This window comes from Chiloscyllium plagiosum, unplaced genomic scaffold (assembly GCF_037043375.1).
Source record: "Chiloscyllium plagiosum isolate Xiang-an unplaced genomic scaffold, Cpla_swu_hap1 HiC_scaffold_32, whole genome shotgun sequence".
Taxonomy (NCBI): Eukaryota; Metazoa; Chordata; class Chondrichthyes; order Orectolobiformes; family Hemiscylliidae; genus Chiloscyllium; species Chiloscyllium plagiosum.
Window position 1 is genome coordinate 7,817,525 of NW_028270170.1, and position 27,861 is coordinate 7,845,385.

General features: G+C 42.2%; 1 protein-coding gene across 12 annotated transcripts in view; it reads right to left on the bottom strand.

The window, feature by feature from the left end:
- The window catches only part of srcin1a (SRC kinase signaling inhibitor 1a), a 584,261-nt gene extending 558,001 nt beyond the window's left edge, over positions 1 to 26,260 (bottom strand). For 11 of the 12 annotated variants that reach the window (XM_087977753.1, XM_087977757.1, XM_087977752.1 and 8 more), the window contains exon 1: positions 26,105 to 26,260. In XM_087977753.1, the coding sequence (XP_087833879.1) occupies positions 26,105 to 26,126 (22 nt within the window). In that variant the 5' untranslated portion in view covers positions 26,127 to 26,260. The remainder of the gene's footprint in view (positions 1 to 26,104) is intronic. The other variant, XM_087977756.1, reaches the window with a different exon arrangement.
- Positions 26,261 to 27,861: the final 1,601 nt, after the last annotated feature.

The window sequence follows — 27,861 nt, forward strand, 5'->3', positions numbered from 1 at the left end:
ATACTTGTGACAATCCAAGAGGGCAGATTGGGTGTTTGTTTCTGAAGGTCAGCACCTTGGACAGTGCGGCAGCACCCTCCGTGCTGGGCATTAAAGTGGCAGCCCAGTTTATTTATGCAACTCTGTGGAGTGAGACTTGAATCTACAATATTCATTTCTCTACCACTATCCCCATCCCAGCACCATGATCTGTAGTTGACACCTACCTGTTCAACATTAACACTGTTTAACATCTACACAGAGTAGAGAGAGGAGACAAGGTTTAATAGTAGGACAGGCTTGAGGTAGGAGAGGAAGGTGGTGAATGGTAGCCACTTAGCCGTCTGTAACTTTCCTCATCCATTATCTTTCTCTCCAATGGAGTGAACTCATGCTGAATTAAACAAGATGCCCTTGAAATATCTTTTGAATTCCTTTTGCCAAAGCTCATCCTTGCAAACAATCCAGGGTAAAACAGAACAGCTTCAGGAGCTGAAAAAGCCTGTCTTTTTGTTCCTATCTTTAATTCCCTGGTCTTGATGTAATTATAGTATTCCTTTTATGAATGAAATAAAAATCAATGAACTAAAATTTGAGTGAATTTTGATCATGAATCTCAGCTGATAGCAAGGTGTGTAAGCAGTGAGGAGCTCAGGGGTGGGATGGTAGGGTCAGGCAGAATTCAGCCTGGCTAATTGTTTCATTTCTTCCTTGTGAAATGTTTGAATTCGTCAGGCCATTCAGTCCATCATTGCTGCACCTCTCCCTTGCATCACCTAATTTACACATCAATTTTTAATGTTGAAGCTAATTTTTGTTTGATGGACTTGCAAAGCTCTTCACAACCACTGAAGTATTTCCTGAGTGTACTCACCATCTGTAATATAGAAAACATGGCAGCTGATTTATGCACAGCAAGATCTTATAAGATTCTTAACCTGTTTCTATGATTTTAGTTGAGGGATAAATATTGTGCAAGGAATAAGCAGAACTCCACTGATCTTTTTTTTTAATTGTTGTTTGGTCATACAGAACTTGAGTATTGCTGAAAAGTGCACATTTTGTCGAAGTTTTTATCTTGCATTCATCAGGACATTTTGCAAGAATGCAATTTCAAGGGGAAACCAACATTTATAGTGCATGAGAGATCAGTACTGATTGATTAGCAGATGGACTTTGATTGGTATAGGCACTACCATGGAGAATGCACACATTAATGCTGATTGGCAGTTAACTCAGTCTCTTCATCCTCCACACCTCAGTCTCTTCATCCTCCACTTTCCTGGCTATATATCCCAGCACCCTATTAGATTTTGTAAACTGCCTTGCCAGACTGAGAGCAATGGCTGCTCTGTTACACCTAGGTCCCTACTCGCATCTCTTTATGCTAACTATATTCCATTAATTTTGTATTTAGATTGCACATTATTTCATCCAATAAGCAATACTTTGCATTTGTCATTGTTAAATTCAATCTGCCATCTGTCTGACCAGCTGTGTAATTTATCCAAATCCCAGTCCAAATCCTTGGCTGTATCTTTGGTTTTCATTATTCTTCTTGCTTCATTCTCAGGCCCAGATCTAACAATCTTACAGTTGGCCTAAACAAGGAGAATGTTAATTTAAATGAGAAAAGTACCACTGGTCCACATTCTATCTCGTGAGGGCTGTCGTTAAAAGCCATTTTCCCTCATTACAGCTCCCACTGAGTTCCAGGGGCCAATTTTAATATTCACTGCCAGCAGAAAACAGAACAATATTGGATTAGCTTGTATATACTACCGCATATGATGGCTTGCACTGATTGTAGACTCAATATATTCTACACGCCCCCAGCCAGGTACATATCCCTCCTGTTACATTACACGTTTTCCCAGCCAGAATTCCACAGGTGAGGTGGGAGTGAGAGCTCTTCACATCAAGGCCACATTCGACCACGTGTGGCATCAGGGAACCTGAGCAAAATTGGAACCAATTGGTATTGGGGGCAAACTCTCTGCTGGTTGGAGTCATAGCTGGCACAGAGGAAGATGGTCATGGTTGATGGAGATCAGTCATCTCAGCTCCAGGATATCTCTGCAGGAGTTCCTCAGGGTAGTGTCCTAGGCCCAACCATTTTCAGATGAAATCAATGACCTTCCCTCCATCAGAAGGTCAGAGGTGGGGATGGTCACCGATGATTTCACAATGTTCAGCATCATTTGGCCTCAGATACTGAAGCAGTCTATGTCCAAATGCAACAAGATCTAGACAATATCTAAGCTTGGGCTGGCAAGTGGCAAGTAACATTCATGCCACACAAATGCCAGGATATAACCATCACCAATAACAGACACTGCTCCTTGATATTCAATAGTGTTACCACAACTGAATCCCCCACTATCAACATCCTGGGGGTTACCATTAACAAGAAACTCAGCTGAATTCACCACATAAACACAGTGGGTACAAAAGCAGGTCAGAGACTAAGAATACTGTGGTGAGTAACTTACCTCCTGACTCCCCAGACCCTATCCATCATCTATAAGACAAGTCAGGAGTGTGATGGAATACTCCCCACTTGCCTGGGTGAGTGCAACTCCAACAACACTCAAGAAGTTTGACACCATCCAGGACACAGCAACCCGCTTGACTGACACTGCATCTACAAACATCCACTCCCTCCAGAACTGATGCTCAGTAGCAGCAAGATGGATGACAGAACTTCACAAATGATCCTGACACAGCTCCTTCCAAACCCCTGACCACTTCCACCTGGAAGGACAAGGGCAGCAGTTGTATGGGATCACCACAACCTGAACATTCCCCTTGAAGCCACTCACCATCCTGACTTGGACATACATCGCCTTTCCTTCAGTGTCGCTGGGTCAAACTCTTGGAATTCCCTCCCTAATGACGTTGAGGGTTAGCCCACAGCGGGTGGACTGCAGGGGTTCAAAAAGGCAGCTCGCCCCCACCTTCTCAAGGAGCAACTGGAGACAGACAATAAGTGCTGGCCCACCCACATCCCATAAATTAATTTTTAAAATGCCCTCTTATATAGATACACAATGTGTGAGTGGAGTGTGACCATGTTAATTGACCGTTGGAATCCAAAGGCCTCAAATGGGCTATATTTCAAATTCTATGTATTCAGATTAGATGGGTAATGGTTTGATTTTGGGAATGCATAGGGACTGAGTCTTATATAATGGAAACGACTGGCAAGTAATTTTCCAACTAACGAATCAGGAAGAATATACAGTCTAGCCAAACTAGCGGAGGTTCCCTATTTCCTGTCATGGTTTTTGTAAAACCATAAACCATACAGAGTTTTACTTCAAGTTATCTTAAGTATGTCTTGTATTTACTTTTGTTTACATAGAGATTGCTAGTGACACTGTTGGAATGGGAGTATTGACTCTTCATGTCCTAGGAGGTACCGCCTGCTTTCTCTTATTGATGTGACCCATAACAAATCCCTGAGCACTGATAAAGTGTTCCAGCTGGATAGTATACCATGTGTTTTCAGGTGACCCTCTGAGAGCCGGTTAGTTCAGTCAGCTGGTCAGCAAGTGTATGGATCACATTAGATACCTGTTAGATCTGATTAGTTCCTCACCTTAACAGAGAGGTCTCAACACTTTGCCAAGTTTCAGTGAATACTCATCAAGGACCTGCCTCTGTGCGGACTGCTGAAAAAGGGAGCATGCCCAGATTCTTTGTGAACACATAGAATATTCAACTCGGGAACAGGAAGTGTTCACTCAGTTGGTCCTTGCCTGGCTATATGATCCACAAGAGCCTTTTTGCCATCCCTCTGCATCTACTCTCTCAATATATCTATAATTCATCCCTCTTTGTGATTGCCTAGTTTCCTCTTATGCAAATCACCTCAGCTACTCTTAGTGACAATGGCTTCTACATTCTAAACAGTCTGCAAGTGGACAAGTTGCCCCTGGACTTTGTGATACATGTGCTTGATTTAAGGGGGAGAATGAGGACTGTAGATGCTGGAGATCAGAGTGAAAAAGTGTGGTGCTGGAAAAGCACAGCCAGTCAGGCAGCATCCAAGGAGCAGGAGATTCAACGTTTCGAGCATCAACTCTAATAATTGCTCTAATAAACTCTGATGAAGAGTTTATGCTCAAAACATCGACTCTCCTGCTCCTCAGATGCTGCCTGTCAGGCTGTGCTTTTTCAGCATCACAGTTTTTAAGTGTGTTTGATTTATGGCCCTTCCACCAGTGGAATCATCCCCTTAACATCTATCCCATCAGAATCCTTTAATAATTTGAAAGACCTCTTCCCAGCCAAGCCACCTCCCAACGTTCCCTTAGTTGAGAAAACAGCACCAGTCTGTTCAACTTTTCCAACAGTTTCAATCTCAGCTATTTAGGGTGACTCAACTTTCAGAGTTATCTGCTGTTAACTACAGATGGGAAAACTGTACACTTAAAGCATTGGGCTGTAAGTGAAGTAATAGCACACTGGATTTATGACAGTGTTTACAGAAACAGTTCCACTTGTGTTAGTTGTAACACCAAGTGATAAATCTTAAACTCAATCATCAAGCCTGAAAATCCTGCTCTCTCACTGGATGGATGTTAAAACATGCAAACTGAACAGTGAGCAATCAGACCTTATTGAGCATGTAAACCAGCACCAACCAATGAACCACTTTTTTTTAGATTAGATTCTCTACAGTGTGGAAACAGGCCCTTCAGCCCAACAAGTCCACACTGCCCCTCCAAAGAGTAACCCACCCAAACCCATTCCCCTACCCTATATTTACCCCTGACTAACACTATGGGCAATTTAGCATGGCCAATTCAACTAACCTGCACATCTTTGGATTGTGGGAGGAAACCCACGCAGACACGGGGAGAATGTGCAAACTCCACACAGGCAGGCAGGAATCGAACCCAGGTCCCTGGTGCTGTGAGGCAGCAGTGCTAACCGCTGAGCCACCGTGCCACCTTATCATTTCTGCTATCATTTCAAACAGCTGAGTGATTTACAAAAGTGAGTAAACAACAAGTGGTAAAACTGGAGTTATCCAAAGATCCTAGTTTGTGGAAGAAATTGGAATACTCTGTTTGGATCACATGAAAGTGGTCTCAGAGCTATTGGGAATGATGCCCATAATTGGTCACTCAATGCATGATCACTGGAATTGTAATAAACAGATCACCACAACAAGAACCATAACCACAGCCATGCTTTGGCCTGTGAAGGCCCTCCTGGTCATTTTCTAGTGATCCCAATGGATGTCGTTCCAATTTTGGTCTGAATTGTGGTGACCCCCATGGTTACTCAGGAAATCAACAATTAGGAGCTGGGTTCACACCTGAATGCTGGTCACCTGAGCAAAGAACAAAGAGCTTTGGCCTAAAAACAACAAAAAGGGAACAAAAAATGTGCTGGGAAGTGGGACAACACAGACTCAGTGAGCCAAAGGGCCCCTTTAGTGCTCTCTGACCTCAAGTAAATTCCACTAATCTCTAACTTTGACAGTGTCTGCATGGTCTGGTTCTACTCTTACCCATCCTAGCTCTGCTATCTATAATAACACAATGTCACTCCAAATCTGGTCTTTTGTGCAACCTCCAATCTCTTCGTCTGTACTACACACCCCAGCCCCAATGGCAGCGATCTGGCTTGAGGAGCCGAGAGGCCCCCAAGCTGGAATTCCACCCTCAACCTCTTTATCTCTCTCCTGCATTTTTGAGATTATTCCAGGAAACTAAATATTTTGTTCACCTACCCTAATGAGAGACCTTGGATATACTTTAGGATCCTAAACTGTGGCTGGGGAGAATTCCAAATGTCTTGTGACATGCTCTTAGCTTTTCTGTGTACTCGCATGAAACACAACTTTGGGCTTGAAATGATAAATCACGAAGTAAAGCTCAGGACCATTATCTGGGCCGTCAGACTTATATTACAGCACACAATTCTCTCGGGCTTAATGTCTGTCTTCGATAATATATAGGGGTCACTGTTATTTGTATGAGTGGGTGGAGTGTTGTAAATTTTCCTGTTTATTCTAAGTGCTTGTACAATTGAGATGACAATTTTCAAAGAAGGATTGTAGTTGCATCACAGAGTGAGATGTCAGGCTTTTCAAAGCCCTGGTGGAACAATTCAGCATTTCTAGGTAATATTGCGAGAGGCACCACTGGTGAAGATAATGATTTTAACACTGTGCTACTGGTAGAAATTGGGCTGTCATCATCCATCATGTACATAATGCAAGGATTATGCAGTCATAATAGATCACGATCGTATCACCAACCTCAAACCATCGCAAACTGCAATGCACAAAACAGTTACCAGATAAGTTCTTCAACAACAAATATCCCAGAGAGAAAAAACCAGTGGCACTGGACCAGTACAAGACAGTGCCTACAACATATATAAGATACATCTGCGTGTCGTGGTGGGATGTGGGCAGGGTGCTTGAGGGGGACAGTAACAATGATTTTAAAAAAAGGAACAGATGCCAAATCCTGCAGGAAAAGGGTGTTGCAAGCTAAGTGGAAAAGCTGGAATTTGAGAGAGTTTTTAAAGACTAAGGTTGGCATGGATTGAAGGTGGAAATTGCAGCAAGTCAGAGTCAGGTGGTTGAAGGCACTGGCTGCAGTCAGGAAGAGGTGGACAGGAAGACAGCACAGGAGGCAGAATTTAGCAGATTAATCATTGCAGGGGGCAGGATTTAGGGAGGAGAATCATGAGCAAAGATCATGGAATAATGTGAAATTCAATGACTTGGAGATACCGGGGAACAATATGAAGGAGGTGAAGAAGGGTGGGAGGAGGTGCCTGTAGAGCACAGATCCTGGAATGGGTAAATTGGACTTGGTGTAAGTAACAATTGTGCAATTCCTCTGTTGCAGTGGCTGTACAATGAAGAATTGAATTTACATATTGGCTCATCAGTCTCTCAGAAATGCATCTCAGCATATACATAAAATGAGTTGGTTAAAAGTAACTACTTCAAACTGGAGAGACTCTGATAAGAGTTTCTGATTAGAGAAAATCTCTTGTACAGCAGTTCGGAGATTGCACATAACCTGGAGAAATGCTGAAATATACAACGGTGCAGGTAACAGGTGCAAGATAGAGACTAGTTATTGCTGCCAGCTACTCAGCTCATCAGACTATTCCTGTCACTAGGTTGTTGTGCATTTCCAGCATTTTCTGATTTCTAGTTTTCCTGTTTTATTTTCAGGCTAAATATCCCCACCTTACTGCTCCCCTGCCCCATGTGTGAATTGATACATTTCCGGGGCCCTTAGTTACTTGCTCTTAAACCTGTCATTTGTGTCCAAACTTTTGGAGTACACTCTCTGCAGTGCCTTTTGCATGGTTGCTATGTTCTTGATGACCCATAACCATTACAAGTTTCTGTGCTCTTCCAATTCAGACCTCCTGCACATCCACAATCATTGTCATTCCACCACTGGCCACTGTATCAGGAAATACCATCATCCGAAGCTTTTGTCTTCCTTCCTTACACCTCGCTGCTCTTTTATGCCTTTTTTACAACTCTCCTGAAAACCTGCCTCTTTGACCAAGCATTTATTGGTTGCTGTAATATCTCCTGATATTGAGTTTGAAAGGGATGCATATTTTATTAATGAAGGGTGAGGTTGCAGGTCATTGAATGATGGAACAGGTTTGAGAGGCTGAATGGTCTCCTCATGTTCCTAAAGTGACTCACTGTCTTTGCTGCTATGAAGCAGCTCAGGATGTTTTATTATGTTTTACTGGAATAGGCTTAATAGACCAGCTGCTCTTTTCCTGAATGACAATTTTAGTTGTTCACATGTTAAAGACACTTTATAAATGAAACTTGTTGCTTTGAAGGAAACATGCTCTTTCCACCTGAGACTGCGAGACGAGGAATATAAATTGGCCACGTAAACACTGATGAAGTTTGCAGCTGCTTCATTTTGTTTTAGCTATGAGCTGCTATGTCATCCACATCTCAGCATTTCTTTTTCTTTGACAACCCAGCAATCAGGAAAAGGATCTGTCATTTTCACACTGCAAGCTGCATCCCAGTGTGAGACTGCAACATTCCTTAAATGATAAAGTTCCTTTGCTCAAATAGTCCAGAAGAGAAAGGAACAGACAGTTAGATTGATGAGCTTTGAGGAACAAGGATAGGAGAGGGAACATAAAATTCAACATGAACTAGTTGGGCTGAATGGCCTGTCTGTGTGCAATTTGAGTATAATACATTGACAATACCCGAGTTCAATCCCTGACTCTCAGCCACAAGCAGAAGGAATGTTATGTTTAGCCTTCACATTCCGAGGCTATGGAAAAAATCAGCTGATCAAAGACTCTATTGAGTATTATGGATGTTGGTGCTTAAATGTGACTGTGATAGGTCCCCATTGTTAAAGAGCCTCCCAGCACCCACTGCTTACAAAGATGAGCAAAGCACTGCAATGTGACTGATGATCATTTTGGATTTAGGAGAGCAGGAGAACATCGGGCAAAAAATACATTTTTACTTCCAATCTAACCGGAAAGATTTTGTCATCTTGAAGAGTTCAGCTAGGTGTGGCTAATGGAAGAAATCCCATGGGGCTGAAGAATGTTACAAAGATATGAGATTATGGAGAGATTAGATTAACATTCTAAATCTGACGGACTCTGAGATGGGATGGGGTGATACTGAGACAAAAAAGGGTTAGGTTATGAAGGCAGGTTGCATAAACACAGCTTATATTTCTGTGAATATCAACAATTCAGGGTGATTTTACTGAGGTGCTCAAGATGATGAAAACAAATTATTTCCTCTGGTAGGAGCAGTCCAGAATGTGGCACATGGCTCTGTGGTTAGCACTGCTACCTCACAGCACCAGGGTGCCAGGTTCATTTACACCCTCAGGCAACTGTTTGTATGGAGTTTGCACATTCTCCCTGTGTCTGTGTGGGTTTCCTCTCATAGTCCAAGGATGTGTAGGTAGTTGAACTGGCCATGGAAAATGCAGATTGTAGGGATATGGTAGTGGGGTGGGTCTAGGTGGGATGCTCTTAGGAGGATTGGTATGGACCTGTTGGGCCAAATGGCCTCCTTCCACACTATAGGGACTCTGGCAAAGGAATACCACCTTAAAATTGAAACTAAACCATGCATGGATGATGTTATGAAGAATTTCTGCACACAAAAGGATAAGGAAAATCTGGAATTCCCCAAAAAGAACTGTTGATGTTGGAGGACAATTTAAAATTTCAAACACAAGATGTAGAAATATTATTGAGGGTTAATGGAGATGACATACAGATCAATCACAATCTAACTGAAAGATAGAACAGATTCAATGGGCTGAATGGTCTACTCTGGTTTCTATTCCTATATTCCTTGATGCTGACCTTAGTAGGTAACTCAATTTTCTGGTATTTCTTTGTAAACCAATAAAACGCCTCTTCTAATAGTGGTATAACTGAGGGTCAGAGGAATATGAATGATCTCACAAAGTTTCAGACAGACAGTGTATTTTTTGTCCAGTCTCTGTCACAGATAAGTCTCCAACACTGGGAGACAATACTTGTCATTTTCTGGTGTCCCTGGTGATATAATTCAACATTTGTTGAACACAATAAGTTAAAATGGCTAATCAAAAAAATGCACAGCCTTAAAAAGAGCAAATTAGTCTTCTAATTGTTCCAGTCATTGATTGGTGGATAATGTGTGTAATTTGTTTGTCAGCAGACTTTAACAGAGAAGCAGAAATGAAAGCTTCATTACGTAGGAACAAAGCTAAAATTTACACAGCTGCTTCACTCCATACAATCCACCCTCTGCAGCATTACAAAACTTCATTAAAAATCTTCCAAATGTTATATTGCAGCCAATGCACAAGCTGCAACTGTCAACATTAGCTCAATAGACAGTCGACTTGGCCCTCTGTCAAAGGGTCATGGGTTCAAGCTCACTTAAACACAAAATCTAGATTTATGTTCCAGCATAGAGTCACACAGCATAGAAACAGACCCTTTGGTCCAACCAGTCCATGCTGACCATAATCCTGTACCCAACTAGTCCCACCTGCCAGCTCCTGGCCCAAAATGCTCCAAATATTTCTGATTTATGTATTTATCTAAACAGCTTTTAAACATGGTAACTGTACACACATCCACCACTTCCTCTGTAAGTTCATTCCACACACAAAACCACTCTCTATGTAAAAAGAAAATTGGCTCTCATCTCTTTTTAAAATCTTTCTCCTCTCAGATTAAGAATGTGTCCCCTAGTCTTGAAATCTCCCACCCTAGGGAAAAGACAACAGTTATTCACTTTATCTATACCTATATCGCACAGGGTGCTACATTGTCAGAAGAGCTGACTTTTGGGTAGAACATTAAATGCCTGTGTTTTCAGAGATGCATCAAAGATCCCGTAGAGCTATTTTGAAGCAGTGTTCTCCTTGGTGTCCTGTGCCAATGTTTACCTCTCAACCAACATAACCAAATCTAATTATTGCTAATTTCCATATTACTGTTTGTAGGAGTTTGTTATGCACAACTTGACAACTGTCTTTCTCACATTACAACAGTGGCTAGACTCCTGAAAAGTACTTGATTTACTGTAAGGAGCTTTGGGATATCCTGAAATTATGAAAATCATGACATAAATGTAACTCTTTTAGTCTTTGTTATCTCTATTATACATAGATAAAAATATTATCTATCAATTAATTAACCCTCAAGCTACCAGCTAAAATTGGGTTCATTGTGTCACTGAAATTAGCACACACATAATGGTGTATAAACAACTGCAATTTCAGCAACAGATCTATCACTGAAATATTAACTAAATGCTCAAATTAAATTGCCCGTAGTGTTAGGTGAAGGGGTAAACGTGGGGGAATGGGTCTGGGTGGGTTGCTCTTCGGAGGGTCGGTGTGGACTTGTTGGGCCAAAGGGCCTGTTTTCACACTGTAAGTAATCTAAATCTATAATGTTTTTTAAAAAATGTTTAAACAAAAATGCTAACTTAAATGCTCAAGAACTCTTTCAGCATATTTAGACACATGCTCACCTGAAGTCTTTAAGTTGCACTCCAAGACTGATCTGGACTGAGGTTCAGTGTGGTGCTAAGGCTGCACTATCTTGCTGACAGGAGAATTAATTGCCTCCACATAGATGTTCAAAGAGACCCCAGAACGCCACCTGAAAGTCAGCGACGACTGCCCAATGTGTCCTGGCCAATGTTTATTCCCTTATCCTGCACAGATGGCTAATCTGAGTTGAGAACAGAAAATTCTGGCAACACATTCAGCAGGTCAGAGGACATCCAAATGGTGATGCATAGCCTTAACCTCAGCTTGGTGAACTTTTGTCAGAACTGGAAATTTAGAACAAGTATTTATCTCCTTATGTTTTGCTTGAGACCTTGCTATTCACACAACAAAACACTTTACAATAAATTTATTATGAAAACTTTGGGATGTCAGCGCTTGATAAGGCTTTACACAAACGTATGCCTCGCACTTTTCTAAAAAAGCTACCATGTTTTTCAATTGGTAAACTGCTTCACATTCTAAATTTTTTGTATTTTAATTCATGGGATATGGCTGTTGTTACGTTTGGCAGCATTAACTGCCCAATCCAAGTTGCTCCTTGGTAGGTGGTGGGGAGCTGCCTTCTTGAAATGCTGCAGCCACCTGCTGTGGGTAGACCCACAATGCCTTTAGGGAGGAAATTCCAGGATTTGACCCAGTGATGGCAATATATTTCCAAGTCAGAATGGCGAGTGGCTTGGAGAGGATTTTGCAAGTGGTGGAGTTCCCATGGATCTGTTGCCCTTGTCATTCTAGGTGGGTTTGGAAATTGCTGTCTTAGGAACCTTGGTGAATATCTGCAGTGTATCTTGTAGATAGGACAGCATGCAGCTACTGAGAATCAGTGTGGAAAGAGTGAATTTTTTTGTGGATGATATGGTGCCTATCAAGCAAGGTGAAATGTTGCCTAAACCTAACCTTTCCATTGACATCTTAATGTTCTGCTGTGTCCTCTTGAATCCTGTGACAAATATAAGTAAAGGAATCTCCTGGTTGGAAATGGTCAGAAGTTACCAGGTCCAGTTTTCTATCCCATGTTCCCTGACCAACAACATCTCCTGATCTGTTAATACCTTGATTTCAATGTTTTCAAATCCCTCCATAGCCCTTGTTCTTCCTTAGCTCTAATCTCCTCCATGCTGACAAACCTTTGTAATCTCTTGTGCTCATTCAGTTCCAGTTCTGTGCACATCCTGATCTGTGTCACTCCACCAATGACAGCCTGGCCAACACATTAGGCTCCAAACTTTGGATTTCCCTGCTTAAAGCTCAGTGCTTTTTCACGACCCTCTCATCCTTGGAACCTAATTCTCTGACCCAACTTTGGGTCATGTGTGCTAATATCACCTCAACCCAATGCTTGCCCGGCTTTTTTCAATTGGCAATGGCATCTGTTGGAGCGGGAGGGAGCTGGACTGGGAGATCATGGAGTGTGGGTGGAATGGGGTGGGGAGGGATCTGTGAGAGTGGATGTGATGGGGAGGGTAGCAGGACACTGTTAGGTAGTTTTTGGGTTGCGTCTACTTTTTCTTGAAGAACTCCAACATTTTATCAGCTGCTAGTCTTCAGTCAGTGTCCACAGCAGCTACTGCTGCCTCAGAATGTGTGACACCAGAATGTTAGCTGGATCACAACCTACAGTTTGGGAAGGTTTTCTTTCTGTGGTTAGGTGTCCAACTCTCTTTGATAATTGCTCTTGTGAAGCCTTAGAATGTTTAATTATCTTAAAAGTGCTTATATGAATGTAAGTTGTTTTTCTTTTTGTTGCTTCTCCAGGACATGTCGACATTCTCTGGAAAACATCCTACCAGATAGTCGGAATATTCTCAGGTATGGTACTGTTACTATGACAACCTTGGCTCAATGACTTTAGCAGAGCCACCCAGGGCAGTCTCTGGATGGAAACTGGGGTGCGTATAACAAGTTACCCTCAAAACATTTGGAAAGTAATGGAAGGAATGGCTGAGTAGGGAAGAAATGGAAATTTTGAAGAAGTACAGGTAGTGAATACGGAATGATGAATGGAACACCAGCTTTTACTATAGGACCATGGGAGAATCAAGTCCAAAAAACAATGGTTAACATAGTATGTAAGATTAAATAGTAAATTCCAGCATTTCAAAGAATGATTGTATCACTTCACCAGGAATCACTGATTAAGTATTTAATCAACAGATTTAAGGAATGGTATGTACAAATGGGCGTTACTAATTACAGGGACCCTAATGTATTTTGATTCATGAACAGAACTTGATCTTCTCCAATTGATGAAGAGAGGGGAGAAGTCTTTTCTCCCTCCAGACACAAATTTGATTTCTCTTTTACTTTGAATTTTAAAACTCATTTGAAATGTAAGTAAATGCAGCAATTTGTGTTCTACAACTAATTGATTTCTTTTTAAATTCATTCATGGGATGTGGGTGTTGCTGGTGAGTCAGCATTTATTGCCTATCCCTAGTTGCCCTTGAGAAGGTGATGGAGAACTGCCTTCTTGAACCTCTGCAGTCCTTTAGGTTAGCCAGGTGGACATTATAGAATATGAGTTCCCTGATTGGAGCTGTTAGTCTGGTCCAATCAGGGAACCCTAGCCGACAGATGTAAACAGGAGTGTTAGAGGTTCTGTTCACTCTGAGAGCTGTCTCTGAGGGAACTGGATCTGAGAGGGAATTCTGGGATTTTGACCCAATGACAATGAAGGAACAGCGCTTTATTCCCAAGCCAGGATGGTGAATGGTTTCATGGGAATTTTGCAGATGGTGGTGCTCCCATTACTCTGCTGCCTTTGTCTTTTTAGACTGAAGTGGTCGTGTGTTTTGAAGGTGTGGTCTAAGGACCGTTGGCGAATTTCTGCAGTGCAATTGTAAATAGTAAACATTGCTACTACCTAGAGTCGGTAGTGGAGTAATTGGATGTTAGTGGGTGTGGTGCCAATCAAGTGGGCTGCTTTGTCCTGGATGACGTCATGCTTCTTGAGTTTTGTTGGAGCTGCACCCATCCAAGCAAGTGAGGAGTATTCCATCACACTCCTAACTTGTGCCTTATAAATGGGGAAGAAACGTTTGGGAGCAGGAGTTGAGTTACTCACTGCAGAATTCCTAACCTCTGACCTACTCTTGTAGCCATTGTATTTAAATGGTGAGTCCAATTCAGTTTCTGGTCAATGGTAACCCCCAGGATATGGGTGATTCAGTAGTGACAACACCATTTCATTCATATCAAGGGGTAGTGGTTAAATTGTCTCTTATTGCCTGGCATTTCTGTGGCATGAATGTCACTTGCCATTTCAATCCCAAACCTGGATATTATCCAGGTCTTGCTGCATTTGCATATGGATTACTTCAGTACCTAAAGTATAGTGCCTGAATGTTACAATCATCAAAGAACATCCTCAATTCTGAGCTTCACATTTCCTGACTCCAAATATGACTGCAAAACCTTCTTCTCTTTCTCACAGACATATTTACATGCTCTATTAGCCTGCATTTACACCCAACGTTGGATGCAAACACTATTGGGCCTTCCTCTCCATTGAGTGTGAATGCAGGCCTCTACCTATTAGTTAATACTATCCTATTACCGTATAGGGAGGCATCGTTTGTCAATACCAGATATTGCTTGGGATCATAATGTGCCGACACCTTAAAGGATGATACCAGTTTCTTCACTTCCCTGAAGATTTTGGCTTGGCTACATGTCCATTTCCAAGGGTGACCCTTTTTTAAGAGTTGAGAGTCCTTGACACGGTTCCAGCTCCCTCAGAGTCAGCTCTCAAAATGAACAGGGTATATGTCAGCCAGGGCTCCCTGACTGGACCAGATTAACAGCCCCAATCAAGGAACTCATATTCTGGCTGACCTCACCACACATCTCACATTGGTTTATGAAGTAAAGGCACTGTTTGAATGTAGAAATAGATAATTTGCGAACAGCAAGCTCCCACAAACAGTATTGTGACAATATTCACAAACCTACAAACAAGAGCAAGCCACTCGACCCTTTGAGCTATTCTGACATTCAATAAGATCATGGCTGTTATGAATTGAACCTATATTTTTGCATATGTTGAATCAGCTTTCACGCCCACCCCCCAACAACTAACAAGAATCTATCTCCCTCTGCCTTAAAAATATTGAAACCATTTGCAACCATTGCCATTTGAAGGAGGAAATTCCAAACACATTCAACCCTTTGAGAGAAAAAAAATTCCTCAACTCTGCCTTAAATGGGCAACCCCTTATTTTTAATTTATAACCCCTAGTTCTAGATTCCCCAAAAAGATGAAACGTCCTTTCAATATGCACCCATAAAAAACTCTCAGGATCTTACATATTACAATTGGAGCCACTGAACCATAGAAATTATACATTCGACCCATCTTGTCCATGCTTACCCAAGGACACCTAGATGGTCTTTCTAATCCCATAATTCTGCACACGGCCCTTGGCCCTGCAGCTAACAACACTTAAGGTGCAGACCCAGGTACTTTTTGAAAGAGTTTAGTGTCTCTGCCTCCTCCACCAATTCAGGTAGCGTATTCCACGTACACACACCACTCTCTGCGTAAAAATGATTTTCCTCGCTTTCCACCCAATCCTTCTCCACTTAGTTTGAATCAATAACCCCTGGTGTTTGAACTCTCTGCCAAGGGAAAAGGTTTCTCCTGTGTACTCTATCTCCACTCCTCACAATTTTGGTTACCTCAATCATATCGCCCCCTCAGCCTTCTCTGTTCCAAAGTAAACAAACCCAACCTTTCAAATCTCTCCTCGTAGCTACAATTCTTCAGCCCTGGCAACATTCTCACAAATCTTCTCTGCACTCTCTCCACAGCAATTACATTCTTCCTGTGATGTCATTACCAAAACTGCACACAGTTCTCCAGGATGGCCACACCAGTGTCTTAAGTCATCTCAGACTCTTCTAAAGACCTGTTTTAGTGACTTGAGGAATAAATATTGACCAGAAAACCGATCCCTACTCTTCTTCACATTGTGCTGTTGCAATGTTTATATCAACTCGAGGCAAGACTTCAACATCTAAAGGACAGCTTATCAGTCTGGGACTGCAGTGTCAGCTGAAATTATAGGCTTGAATTCTCACTGCAGGGCCTGAGACCATGATGTTTGAACTCAGAGGCTAGGGTGCTAACCAGTGATCCACGGCTAATGCTGACACTGCCCCTGAAACATATTCTCAGGAAAAGGTAGGGCCCAAGCTCACAGTATGTGCTTGCCTTAGGTATTGCTGTCTTGCGTTCACCCAGAGGGATTGTCCCATCGACCTCCTCCCAAACGCGTTCTTTAATTGCCAATGCTTCATGTGTGAATGCTAATGCAAAATGGAAAAGAATCTCTAAATATTTTATGTACGGGACATACAAATGTGCAGCGCAGGCAGATTTTATCTTAGCACTTTGCACAGCCTCTTGTAATTATTGACGGTGCTGCACAACTGACACTACAATATGACAAGCAAGATGTGTTTAAACTGTTATCTGAAATAAATTGTCTGTGTGATAAATGTCTTTCTTTCCTTCAAACTTTATTCAGTAGCTTTTTCGTGATAGTCAAGGTAAATTTGCTGTGATGAAATCTGCTCTGCACACTGCTGCGATCCACAGGGACTGCACCTGGGAAATAATGGCCCGAGTGTTCACAATTTCCTAAATTATACTAGCTATGAGTGCCTCCATCCAGTGAAAGTAATCTCAGCATTGTCACCTCTAGGTTTGTAGCACCATCAACAACAACATATTCATTGAAGAAGTTTAGGGGTGGGAGGGTAATGGAAAGGTTTTGGGAGTGGTCACAGCAATACAGAGCAACAGAACATTGATAAGATTGGACTAACCACCCATTTTACACTCCAAACAACATTAAACACAATTTCATACCAAAGCTTATAGAGTCAGCAACTCAAAGTTAACTCTTTCCTACCCAAAGCCTCCATTTTATCTCCAGGTCACAAATTGTTATCATCTTTCTGAGTCTTAATTTGCACTCTGCTCTTCAGACATCTTACTGACCTTCAAAACACAGGAAAATAGGAGCCATTCAGCCCTTTAAGCCTGCTCAGCCATTCAATATGATCATGGCTGATCATCCAGCTCAGTCCCCTGTTCCTTGCTTTGTCTCCCATACTGTTTGATCCCTGTGGGCTTTCTTGAAAACATTCAATGTTTTGGCCACAGCTGCTTTCTGTTGCAGAATAACAATTTGCATTTATTCAGCATTTTTAACAAATCAAGTAAAATCATCCTCTGTTAGAACCATTATCAGAGAAAATATTAACAATATTTGAAAAGGGGCAAAAGAAGGCCATTCAGCTCACAGAGCATGCTCTGCCATTTATTACGATCATGGCTCAACAAACACTTGGATGACTTTTAGCCACATTATCCCCATAACCCTTATGCCACTGTAACCAGAAATCTACTGATCTTTAAACATACCCATAGAATGAGCTTGCACATCCCTCTGGGGCAGAGACTAAAACTGCATACTGTACTCCAGGTGTGATTAACCAAACTCCTGTCCTATTGAAGCAAGACATCACTACCCCTGGATTCAAATCCTCTTTCATTAAAGGCTAACATTCAATTAGGCTTCCTAATAGACTGCTGTATCTACATGTTAGCCTTCTCGGTCCTTGTGTACATTTAAACATTCCAACTTCATATCATGAAAGAAATACATATCTGTTTTTCCTGCTGAAGTGAATAACCCCACATTTTGACACATTATGTTTCAAAGACCATGTTTTTGCCCATTCACTAAGCCGTTTCAGGGAAAATCCCTGAGACACACGCACCAAACAACCCCACCACCCTGTGGCTGACCACATCAACTCCTCCTCCCAGTCTGCCAAGGACATACAAGTTCTGGGCCTCCTCCACCGCCCAATCCTAGCCACCCGATGCCTGGAGAAAGAATGACTCATCTTCCAGCTTGGGACCCTTCAATCACACAGCATCAATGTTGATTTCACCAGTTTCCTCATCCCCCCTCCCCCCACTTTTTCCCACATCCTACCCTCCAACTCGGCACCACCCTCTTGAACTGTCCTACCTGTCCATCTATTCCCACCTATCCGCTCCACCCTATCACCACCACCCTCTCACCTGCATCAACGTATCGCCTTCCCAACTACCTTCACCCCAGCCCAGCCCCACTATCCCATTATCTCTCGGCTCCCTTTTCCTGTCCCTCACATTCCTGATGAAGAGCTTATGCCTGAAGCATTGACTCTCCTGCTGCCTGACCTGCTGTGCTTTTCCAGTGCCACATTTTTCAACTCTGATCGCCAGCATCTGCAGTCCTCACTTCTTCAAACCCTCCTGAAGCCACTTTACATCTCCTTCACACCATACATTCCTGGTTGCCTTTCAATCATTTAGAAATTTAGAAACATTATACAGTATTTGGTCTCCACATCCAAATCATTGATGTACATTGTGAACAGCTGGAACATAATTACTGATCCTTGCTGTTCCCCATTAATCACAGTCTGCCAATGTAAAAACGATCCATTCATTCCTACTCTCTGCTTCCTGTCTATTAGCCAATCTTTAATCCTTAATCCATTGCCTCCCATTCCATACGCTTTAATTTTGTAAGTAACATCTACGGGGAGAAAGCCTAAACAGGTACTGAGTTGAATGATTAGCCACGGTCATAATGAATGGTGGCGCAGGCTCAGAGGTACAAATACCCCTTTTCTATGAATACAGCCCAAAGACAGTCGTTAAGATAACCTCCCATCCTTCCCACAATATAGAATCTTCGGCATCCATAACCCTGCAGCTGTCAGGATACATCCATAGACTCAACTACATCAACATTTCAAACAGAAATCACTCATGAAACTTTTAATAGCAACCATCAGATCATGTGACATGGCACCAATACTGACATCTATTGGCTTTTGAACATATTTAAAGCTGCTGGCTGACTAACACTATGTTGATATGCACAAAACGTATAAGCACGTCACTGCACATATCAGTCATTGCGATCAGCAGACTATCCTACCTTGTTTTATCTTTTCAAATAGACTGAGCTGTTTAAGCTTCAGCTACACTGGAAAGCACTTACAACTGAATTTCTATTCACAGTCCAAACTATTCCATTTTGCTGGAGGCATCACTTCAACTTATTTTCTAATCAACCTGCTCAGTGATGTTATTACACATCTCTGGAATAGGTGGGACTTGAACTCCTGACTTAAAGATAGGGTTACTACCACCATGCCACAAGGGGTACCACTTCAGTTAAACAGGTAGCTTCAGTCGTTATGTATAATATGGTTGTGCTACAAGTGCTGGGGCGTTCTGCTGAGGAAGATGCTATTTTAAGCCTTTTTGTAGCAGCTGGAGTTCTTGCAGAGCTAAGTGCCTCAATGGTTGGTCACTATCGTACTGCATCAAGCTTCAATTCCAGTTAAAGTGTCCCACCCTCAGCCCACTCCAAGTCCTTTACTTAAGGAGACCACACTTCATGCCTCAACAACAATTTTCATTTACATATAGCAATAACAACTTGCATTAATGCTGCACCTTTAAAAGCCCTTATCAGGGGCATCACCAAGCAAGAACTGAAAGAGGACCATATGATTCGTACAAAAGCTTAATCAAAGAGAAGGTTTTACACAATGACATATAAATTATAGTAATCTGGTAGCAGATAACAAGTATTGCTGGAAAAAAGTCACATTTTGTTGCAGCTTTTTGGTTTGCACCCATCAGGACAATTTGCAAGAATCCCAATTTGAGGAGAGAACCAATTTATGCTGCATGACAGGAGACTGCTAATTGATTGGATTCTAGTATGTACAGGCATTGCCATGAAGAAACCTTTATGTCAACACTAATAAACAGTCCACTTTCCAACTGATCACCTCACAAAGCTTATATTCCCTGGTTACCACAAAGGGATTTGAACTCAAATCTCTAGGTCAGGTTTGGGAGCACCAACATGACCATGATACTACCCCACAGTTAATATTACTGCTGGCAGGAAGATAGACTCAGGAGGATGTCAGTCCAAGAGTTGGAATGAAATGCTGTGACTTTACATATGAGTCTACTCCCTTCAAGCATGTGGTTAGTGAACTTGATCAATCTAGGAAGAAAACAGTGAACAGGATTAGCATTTAGAATAGAATCCCTACAGTGTGGAAGCAGGCTATTTGGCTTATCAAGTCTACACTGACTCTCTGAAGAGCTTCCCACCCAGGTCCATCCCTGTATTCCACTTGGCTAATCCACCTGACCTTCACATCCCTGGACAATGGGCAATTTAGCCTGGCCAATCCAGGTACTCTGAACGTCTTTTGGACTTTTGGAGGAAACTGGAGCAAACACATGTAGTCACATGGAGAACATGCAAACTCCACATAGACAGTCACCGAGGCCGGAATCGAACCAGGTCCTTGGCGCTGTGAGGCAGCAGTGCTAATCACGGAGCCACCATGTCACCCTATGGTAGTTGGCCAGATATTGGTAACAAACAAAAAAGCATCACTAACTTGTCATTGCAATATTTGAAGTTTATTTAATCACGATCTGGTTTTGAATTTGAACTTTCATTTACACAGCACCCTTCTCAGTGCCCAAAGTGCTTTAAGAAAATACCGCACTCGAGGCTGTTGTAATGTTGGGACATAGCAACCCATTTTTGTACCATAAGTGACAATGAAGCAGTTATTTTAATCAACACACTGGTTCATGTTATGATACAATTCTGGGGAGGCTGGGACCTGTACCTGGACCGAATAGTCCAGAGATAGGCACGCTACCACCGTGTCACAAGAACCAAATGCAATGACATAATTTTTTCAAAATTGCTGAGTTAATGTGTGAAGTTTTTTGCAACGTGAAACTGATGTGAAATTATATGATACTAGAGTCGATATTGAACTTAAACTCCTCCTTCAAACTGCTATTCCAGTTACATGGTGCAGTGCAGTTAGAGTCCATTACAGTTATTTGATCTGTTACTGATTTTTGGAGGAAATTCTTTTTTATTGATTTATTTCCCTCTGTTGCAAGCTGATCAGCACCAAGTGTGTGTGCAGCTCATGACCGACATTCTTTATCTGTTCATTGGAGCTTGCAGCGAGTTCAATGAGCTCCAGTCACACTGGGCCAAATAGGCTATTTATTAACTGCAAGCCAAAACAATGCGAGTCAGCACACTACTGAACAGCAGTACTATCAGGACCTGCTCTGTCTGGTTCTCAGCTGAGATCCACTCAAGTGTCCTTTCAGGAAGGGTCACTGGACAAAGATCCAGTTTATTTCCTCCTGCCTACTGCAGGAGTACAGAGGTTAATTGTAGCACCTTGGTGTCATCAGCTGACCCAATAACATACAGGACTTGTGAACTTTTGTTCAAACTTATTAGAAGGTGGATTTGAATACAGAACTTACGAAATGTTCCTTCAATTGTATTGGAGCTTGGTTAGACTGTTCCTTGTACACATGCTTGGAGTACTGTGCGCAGTTCAAGGCTCTTTAACTCATAAAAGGTATTGTTGTCATAGAAGGCAAGCAATGAAAGTTCACCAGACTTGTTCCCAGGAAGGTGGGAGTATCCTAAGAAGAGAGATTTGGCCCAAATTCTCTGAAGTTTTAAATAATGAGAGGTGATTTCATTGACACTGAAAAAATGTTTAATGGGACAGATGGGGTGGATGCAGAGAAGATGTTTCCCCGGTCCAATGGCTCTTCCTAACATAGCCTCCACATAAAGCGACTGATTCTGTTGGAAAGGGAGGGAGTGGGTGTCCTGGATTCTTCCCAGGACACTTCTACTTCTCACTGTCCTTGAAAGGCCCTTGGAAGTGTGCTGAAAGGCCCGAGACCATTACCACACTATACTATTGATTCTCCAGATCAATTCTCTTGTCTGGGGGCTGAGTGTCTCCTTTCGCAACAAAATAAGAGAAACTCTGAAGGGATCTCATTTGGGAGCTGTCTGGGTTATGACTGTCAGCTGTCCTGACATTGCAGTGAACACACAGCCACTACTGCAGGGAGTAGCAGGGTCCGCTTTCTAACAACACACCCACCTCTGTGATACTAAACCCCAGAAATTTCACAATTTCGGGTTTTTCTTTGATATTTTGTGGCCCACAGTCTCGATTTACCATGTTTGGAAAATTCCCTTCTTTGTTATAGTTTGAAATTCAGGATGGAGAAAATTCCTGTAGCCTCAGGCCAGGGAGATTTACGGAGTATCTCATTCCAATTAACAGCCTCAACCTGCTCAGAGGATGGCAATTCCTGTGATGGTCACCAGGCTGTCTGTGAACACTGGTTCTTTGGAACTGCATGAATCCCACTGGAAATGTACAACAGCTGGAAACACAAAGCTAGATATCAGCACGCATAGTAAACAGAAAATAGGTGAATTTTGTCATTGTCCATAGAATGTATTTAAAAATATACAGCTATAAGTACACATATAAACATACACATGTATGCATTAACACACAATTATATGTACACATATAAACAGATATAAATAGACATCTGTATGCACACTGCAGTGCTACAGTGAGCTGTATGTCAGAGCTTTGAGAAGAGAGTTATTGACAGGCAGGCTAATGAGACACAGTATACATCATCATAGGAAATATAGCAATGTCACATGATCTTGCTCAAGAAGGAAGCCACAGTAAGATGTTTCTTAAAAAAAAAATAATGTTTTCCTTAGCTCAGTATGACTCTAAATATTCTTTAGCAGCACAACAAGTCCAAGAATATTATAGAACCCACTCTCACCTCTAATTCAGAGGAACATGGTCTCGAGCCCCAGTAATAATTTAACTTAATTGAGGCTGGCGTGCCCGATTCCATTGCTGTGGGAGTGCTGCTCTGTCGGAGGGACTGTTTTTAGGATGAGACCTCACACAGACGACCATCGGGTGTATAGGGTGAATGCAAAAAACATCCCTTGGCATTATTTCAAAGGAGAGCAAAGAGCTTATCCCAAATGCATTGGTCAAAAAGAGGACCCGAGTGCACATAAGAATAGAAGTGTAAGTAGGCCATTCAGCCCATGGAACCTTTTCTGTCATTTCATAAGAACTTGGCTGATCTGCTTGGGGTATATGCTCTCCAGTCCACCTCCGATAGCCTTTGAAAATCCTGGCAGTCAGGAATTCTGTCTAATTCTAAATCACCCTTAGAAATATTCAATGACATTACCTCCACTGCTATCTGGAAGAATTCTGTTGAATATTGACCCTTTGGGAACAAAACAATTCTCCTGCTCTCCCCCTCAAAATGATGGCCACATTTTTTTTTATTTATGTGGTCATTTTTCTTTTAATTGCATTCTGGTTATGGCCAATGTATGGCAGCTTCCTTTGCAGAGATCAGCTGCCATATTTTCTACATTGGAATTCAGGAGGTGGCTTCAATGGTTGGAGAATGCTTTAGGATCTTGACAGGTTGTGAGGCACCCTCAATAAATCCAAGTATTTCCTTTTCACCTTGCCAGCAGCAACATCATGGAGACAACAGAATGCAAGCAATGTTCAACTGCTGAAATTCCAAAAATATATTTTAACATCAAGAAAATATATTTCCCAGAATTAAGGTAACTACATGTCACATTATAGAACATACATAATTTGACCATAAGTTAAAGTGCTTCAAACAACCAAACTTCTGTTTCAGTCTCAATGCCTAGTTATTGCACTGTGACCTTGAATTAATGACATAAGACTTAGGAGCAGTAGTTGGCCATTCAGTCCACCCAGTGTGCTCTCTCATATATAAGTGGTTCTAATTTACAAGAACCATATTTAAAAATTACATTTGACATAAAGTAACTATTTTTGTGTAGTAATGACAGTAATTGTAGTTATTTATTTAGGATTTCATTTTCAACAGAGGTAGTTGTTATTCTTAATTACACTTAGTCATGGAGTCACAGTGACATACAGCACAGAAACAGATCCTTCGGTCCAACTCGTCCATGCTGACCAGTTATCCTAACCCAATCTAGTCCCATTTGCCAGCACTTGGCCCATGTCCCTGAAAAGCCTTCCTATTCACATACCCATCCACAGCCTTTTAAATGTTGTACACTTGTGGCTGATAAGCTAGAATCATAGAATGAACCAGTGTAATAGGAGACCACTCCATGAAGGAATTCTCCAATTATTCTCACTCCTCTGCACTTTCTGTCAGCCTATAATTTCACTTCCTTTCGCAAAGTTATGCAATTCCCTTTTGGAAGTTACTATTGAATCTGCTTCCACCTCCCCCACCCCCTTTCAAGCTGGGTCCTTCCAGATGATAACTCACTGCACGATAATAATTCTCTTCAACTCACTAATATACAAACACACGAATGTGGAACAAGAGTAGGCCACTCTGTCCCTTGAACCTGCTGTACCACACAGTAGCTGATCTGATTACTCCCCCACATTCCCACCTAGCCCCTGATAAACTTTCACCTTCCTTGCTTTTTGACCAATTGTCTGAAATCTGTCCTCTGGTTAGCCACCCTCCTACATAGAAACAGTTTCACTTTAAGTAGTCTCATAACTCTGAACAGCTCTCTTGAAACCGTCTCACAACCTAGTATTTTCATCAATCCCTTGGCACCTCTGCCTTGCTGGGCACTTTAATCAGGTTGTGGATATAAATACAGGTGATAATATCATCATTACCATGTGTCCAGTTCATTTCTTTAAACAACGCTGTCTTACCCTTAGACTGAACCAAACAACTTTATTTTGTAATTGTTTCTCTGAAGTACTCTCTCTTTTCAGAAAACTCCCCCTCCTAGCCACCAACAAGAAACCTCCCCATTTTAATTCCTGGTATGGGCTCCACCACATTAATGCTCTACACAGCGTGACAGATTCCCAGCTCAGTCTTCTCGTCAATTGCATCTCATCGTTTAACTAATATTTCAGATCATTTCCAAAAAGGAAACCGAATAAATTATTTACATAACCACTCAAGTACAGGCAAACCAGCTGTCAACATTCCGAGGGGAAATGGGGGGAGTCAGCAGAGAGAATAATTCAATCCTGTCATTTCCAAAACTGCCCATCCTGTTTCTTTGTCTCTGACAAATGTCACTGTACCCCTTCCCCATCTTACTTTCTTCCTCCCCAACAATGCATCGAGCCTGGCTGGGGACTTCGATGACTGGACACACCTAGCTTATCTGAAACAGACCGAGTGCTTGTAGTTTTGAGATACACCAACGATGCAATGCATAGATGGAGCACACACCCCCCCTTGCAGTCAAGCACTGTATGTACATGTGTACAATCTACTTAATGCAAAATCAAACATTTTTTTGCAAAAACTGAAAAGAAAATTGCAATTCAAATAAAAAAAAGGTTGCAAAATATATTTAATTCGTAAAAGCAATAGATTCATTGCCAGTGGAGGCAGAGAAAGTCCGATTCCCCCAATTTGCACAGGTTGTTCTGGCTCTTATATAGAACATGTCAGTTAAACCCTGCTGTCTTTCTGGCAATAGAACCACATCAAATGACAACGAGCAAACACATTATATTGAGTTTGCCTGCCAACAAGAACATTCCTTCCACAGACAATAGCAGTTAAAATCAGGACTTTTTTTGCCATTGTGTTCAATGCCAGCAGCTTCACAATCAGAGACAGAAACAGAAGGAAAGAGAAAGAGAGAGGAACAGCCACAGCCTTCCTTTACTGAATAAACCATCTCATCTCGCAACAGAAACCTCTCAACTAGATACCACGAGATAACGACATTGTGCACGAACAACAAGATTAATATCCTTCAGGCATGCAATACACACACAGGGATAGATAGTGAGCTTAGGCAGCAATGCTTTTTCTCCTTGCAAGAGCTTGCCTTGTCTACTTACCTGGGAGAGAGTTGACAGAGCCCCCCTTTTTTCCCCCTCCGTGCCATCAACAGAGTCAGCCAGCTTCTGTGACCATTTACAGATTTTTCCCCCCCATATCAAGTCACCAGCAACGCTGCATTTGAGAACACAAATAAATACCTTCTATTTAACAATGCATGGAGATTTGGATGACATGCCTTGAGAAGGAGTATTTCCCATCTTGTAACACAACTCTGCGTGTTCAGATCCAGCAGACCATTGACGATGTTCAGTTATGTGTGTGTGTGTGTGTGTGTCTGAGTGAGTGAGTGTGTGTGTGAACACAGGAGCGGAGCAGAAATGAAAACGAAAAAAAAAATCAGCCCATGACAGATTAATGTGTTCTCCAGTTAAAGGACCCTCACTCCTCACTGCGATAGGTGCCTTTGTTTGTGCCAGCCCCTGCAGTCTGGATGATAACGTGCGTTGGACCACTCCTCCATTAGCAGCCTCAGTACCAGCGGACTGCTGCCTGGGATTAGCTACAGGAGACAAGGTCTCAGGAGCGCAGCAACCCAACTGTTTCACCGACCCCCCACCACAGCAGCCATTCGATTTTTGTCAATAAAGACTGTGCCTCATCCTGGGGGTGGCCAAGAGTATTGCCGACCTCCCACTGATGTTAACGCCTGCAGCTCAATTAAAGCGGGGTGCTGGTCTTTTGCTGCTCGGCTCAAAGGGAGTGTGACAAGCACCTTTGCTAAACAGCACTGTCTGTTACACTGAACACATTTAGCTGAGGATCAGGCTTGTCCCTCCAGCTGGGGTACCCCCCCCCCCCCCCGAACAAAAGCTTCTTTCTCCTATTCAGTCCCATTCATTGCAGCCCTGGAATCTTCAGAAATGGAAGGTGAACTTCCACAATCCACTGCAAAACAACCCAAAGAAATGATAGGGGCATTAGGATAAAATTATGTGTTTTAACAAAATAAACCAAAACTTTTGATGGGTGGGGAGGGTGTTACTGAACTGCTGGTTGACAGGTTGTCAAAATTAGGGTTGGAATCTTAGTTTTGTATTGATTGTAGGAAGGTGGGGTAAAGCAATGATGGACATTCTAGCTGACCAATGACAGTCGTGCAGGGGTGGGACAGTTTGAGCCATGGCTCATGCTGTGCGCAAGAGGTCGTTCCGCCCATCGACTCTGTGCCCACCTATCTACATTTCATAGCTTTGATCGCTGTGACATTTCAAGTGCTTATCCACGTCCTTCTTAAAGGTTATCTGATTTCCCTCCTCAACAGTGCTATGCAGATTCCTACCACCCTCTGGATGAAATAAAGGTTTTCTTCAAATCTCATTGAAACCTCTTGCCCCTCACCTTAAAATTCTGTCCAGTTTGACTAGAGGAACAGTTGCTTCTTATTCACCCTGTCTATGCTCCTCATAATCTTTTACAACTCAATCAGATCCCCCTCTGAGCTTTCTCTGCTCCAAATAGTCCTGGCTTAACCAGCCTCTCCTCATAACTAAACTTCTGCATCCAAGACATCATCCTGGTGAATCTCCTCTGCAACTCCTCCAGTGTAATGCACACAGTACACCAGTGTGGCCTAACAAAGTCCTATACAGCTCCAACGTAACCTCCTTTTCTACAAATAAAATATACTGTGCCTCGAATGATAAAGGCTAGTGTTCCCTTATACCTTCTTTACTGCCCTATTAACATGCCCTACTCCTTCAGGGATTTGTGGACAAGCACCCCATGATACCTCCATTCCTCAGAGCTTCCTAGTATCCTGCCATTCATAGAGTCCTCCCTTGTCTTGTTAATTCTTCCAAAGTGCATCACTTCAGATCTATCAGGATTAACTTCCATTTTCCACTCATGTGCCAATTGAACCAATCCATCTGTATCTTCCTGTGTGCTAAGAAATCACTATCATCCACCAGGCTAGTAGGTAGGTAGGAGGTC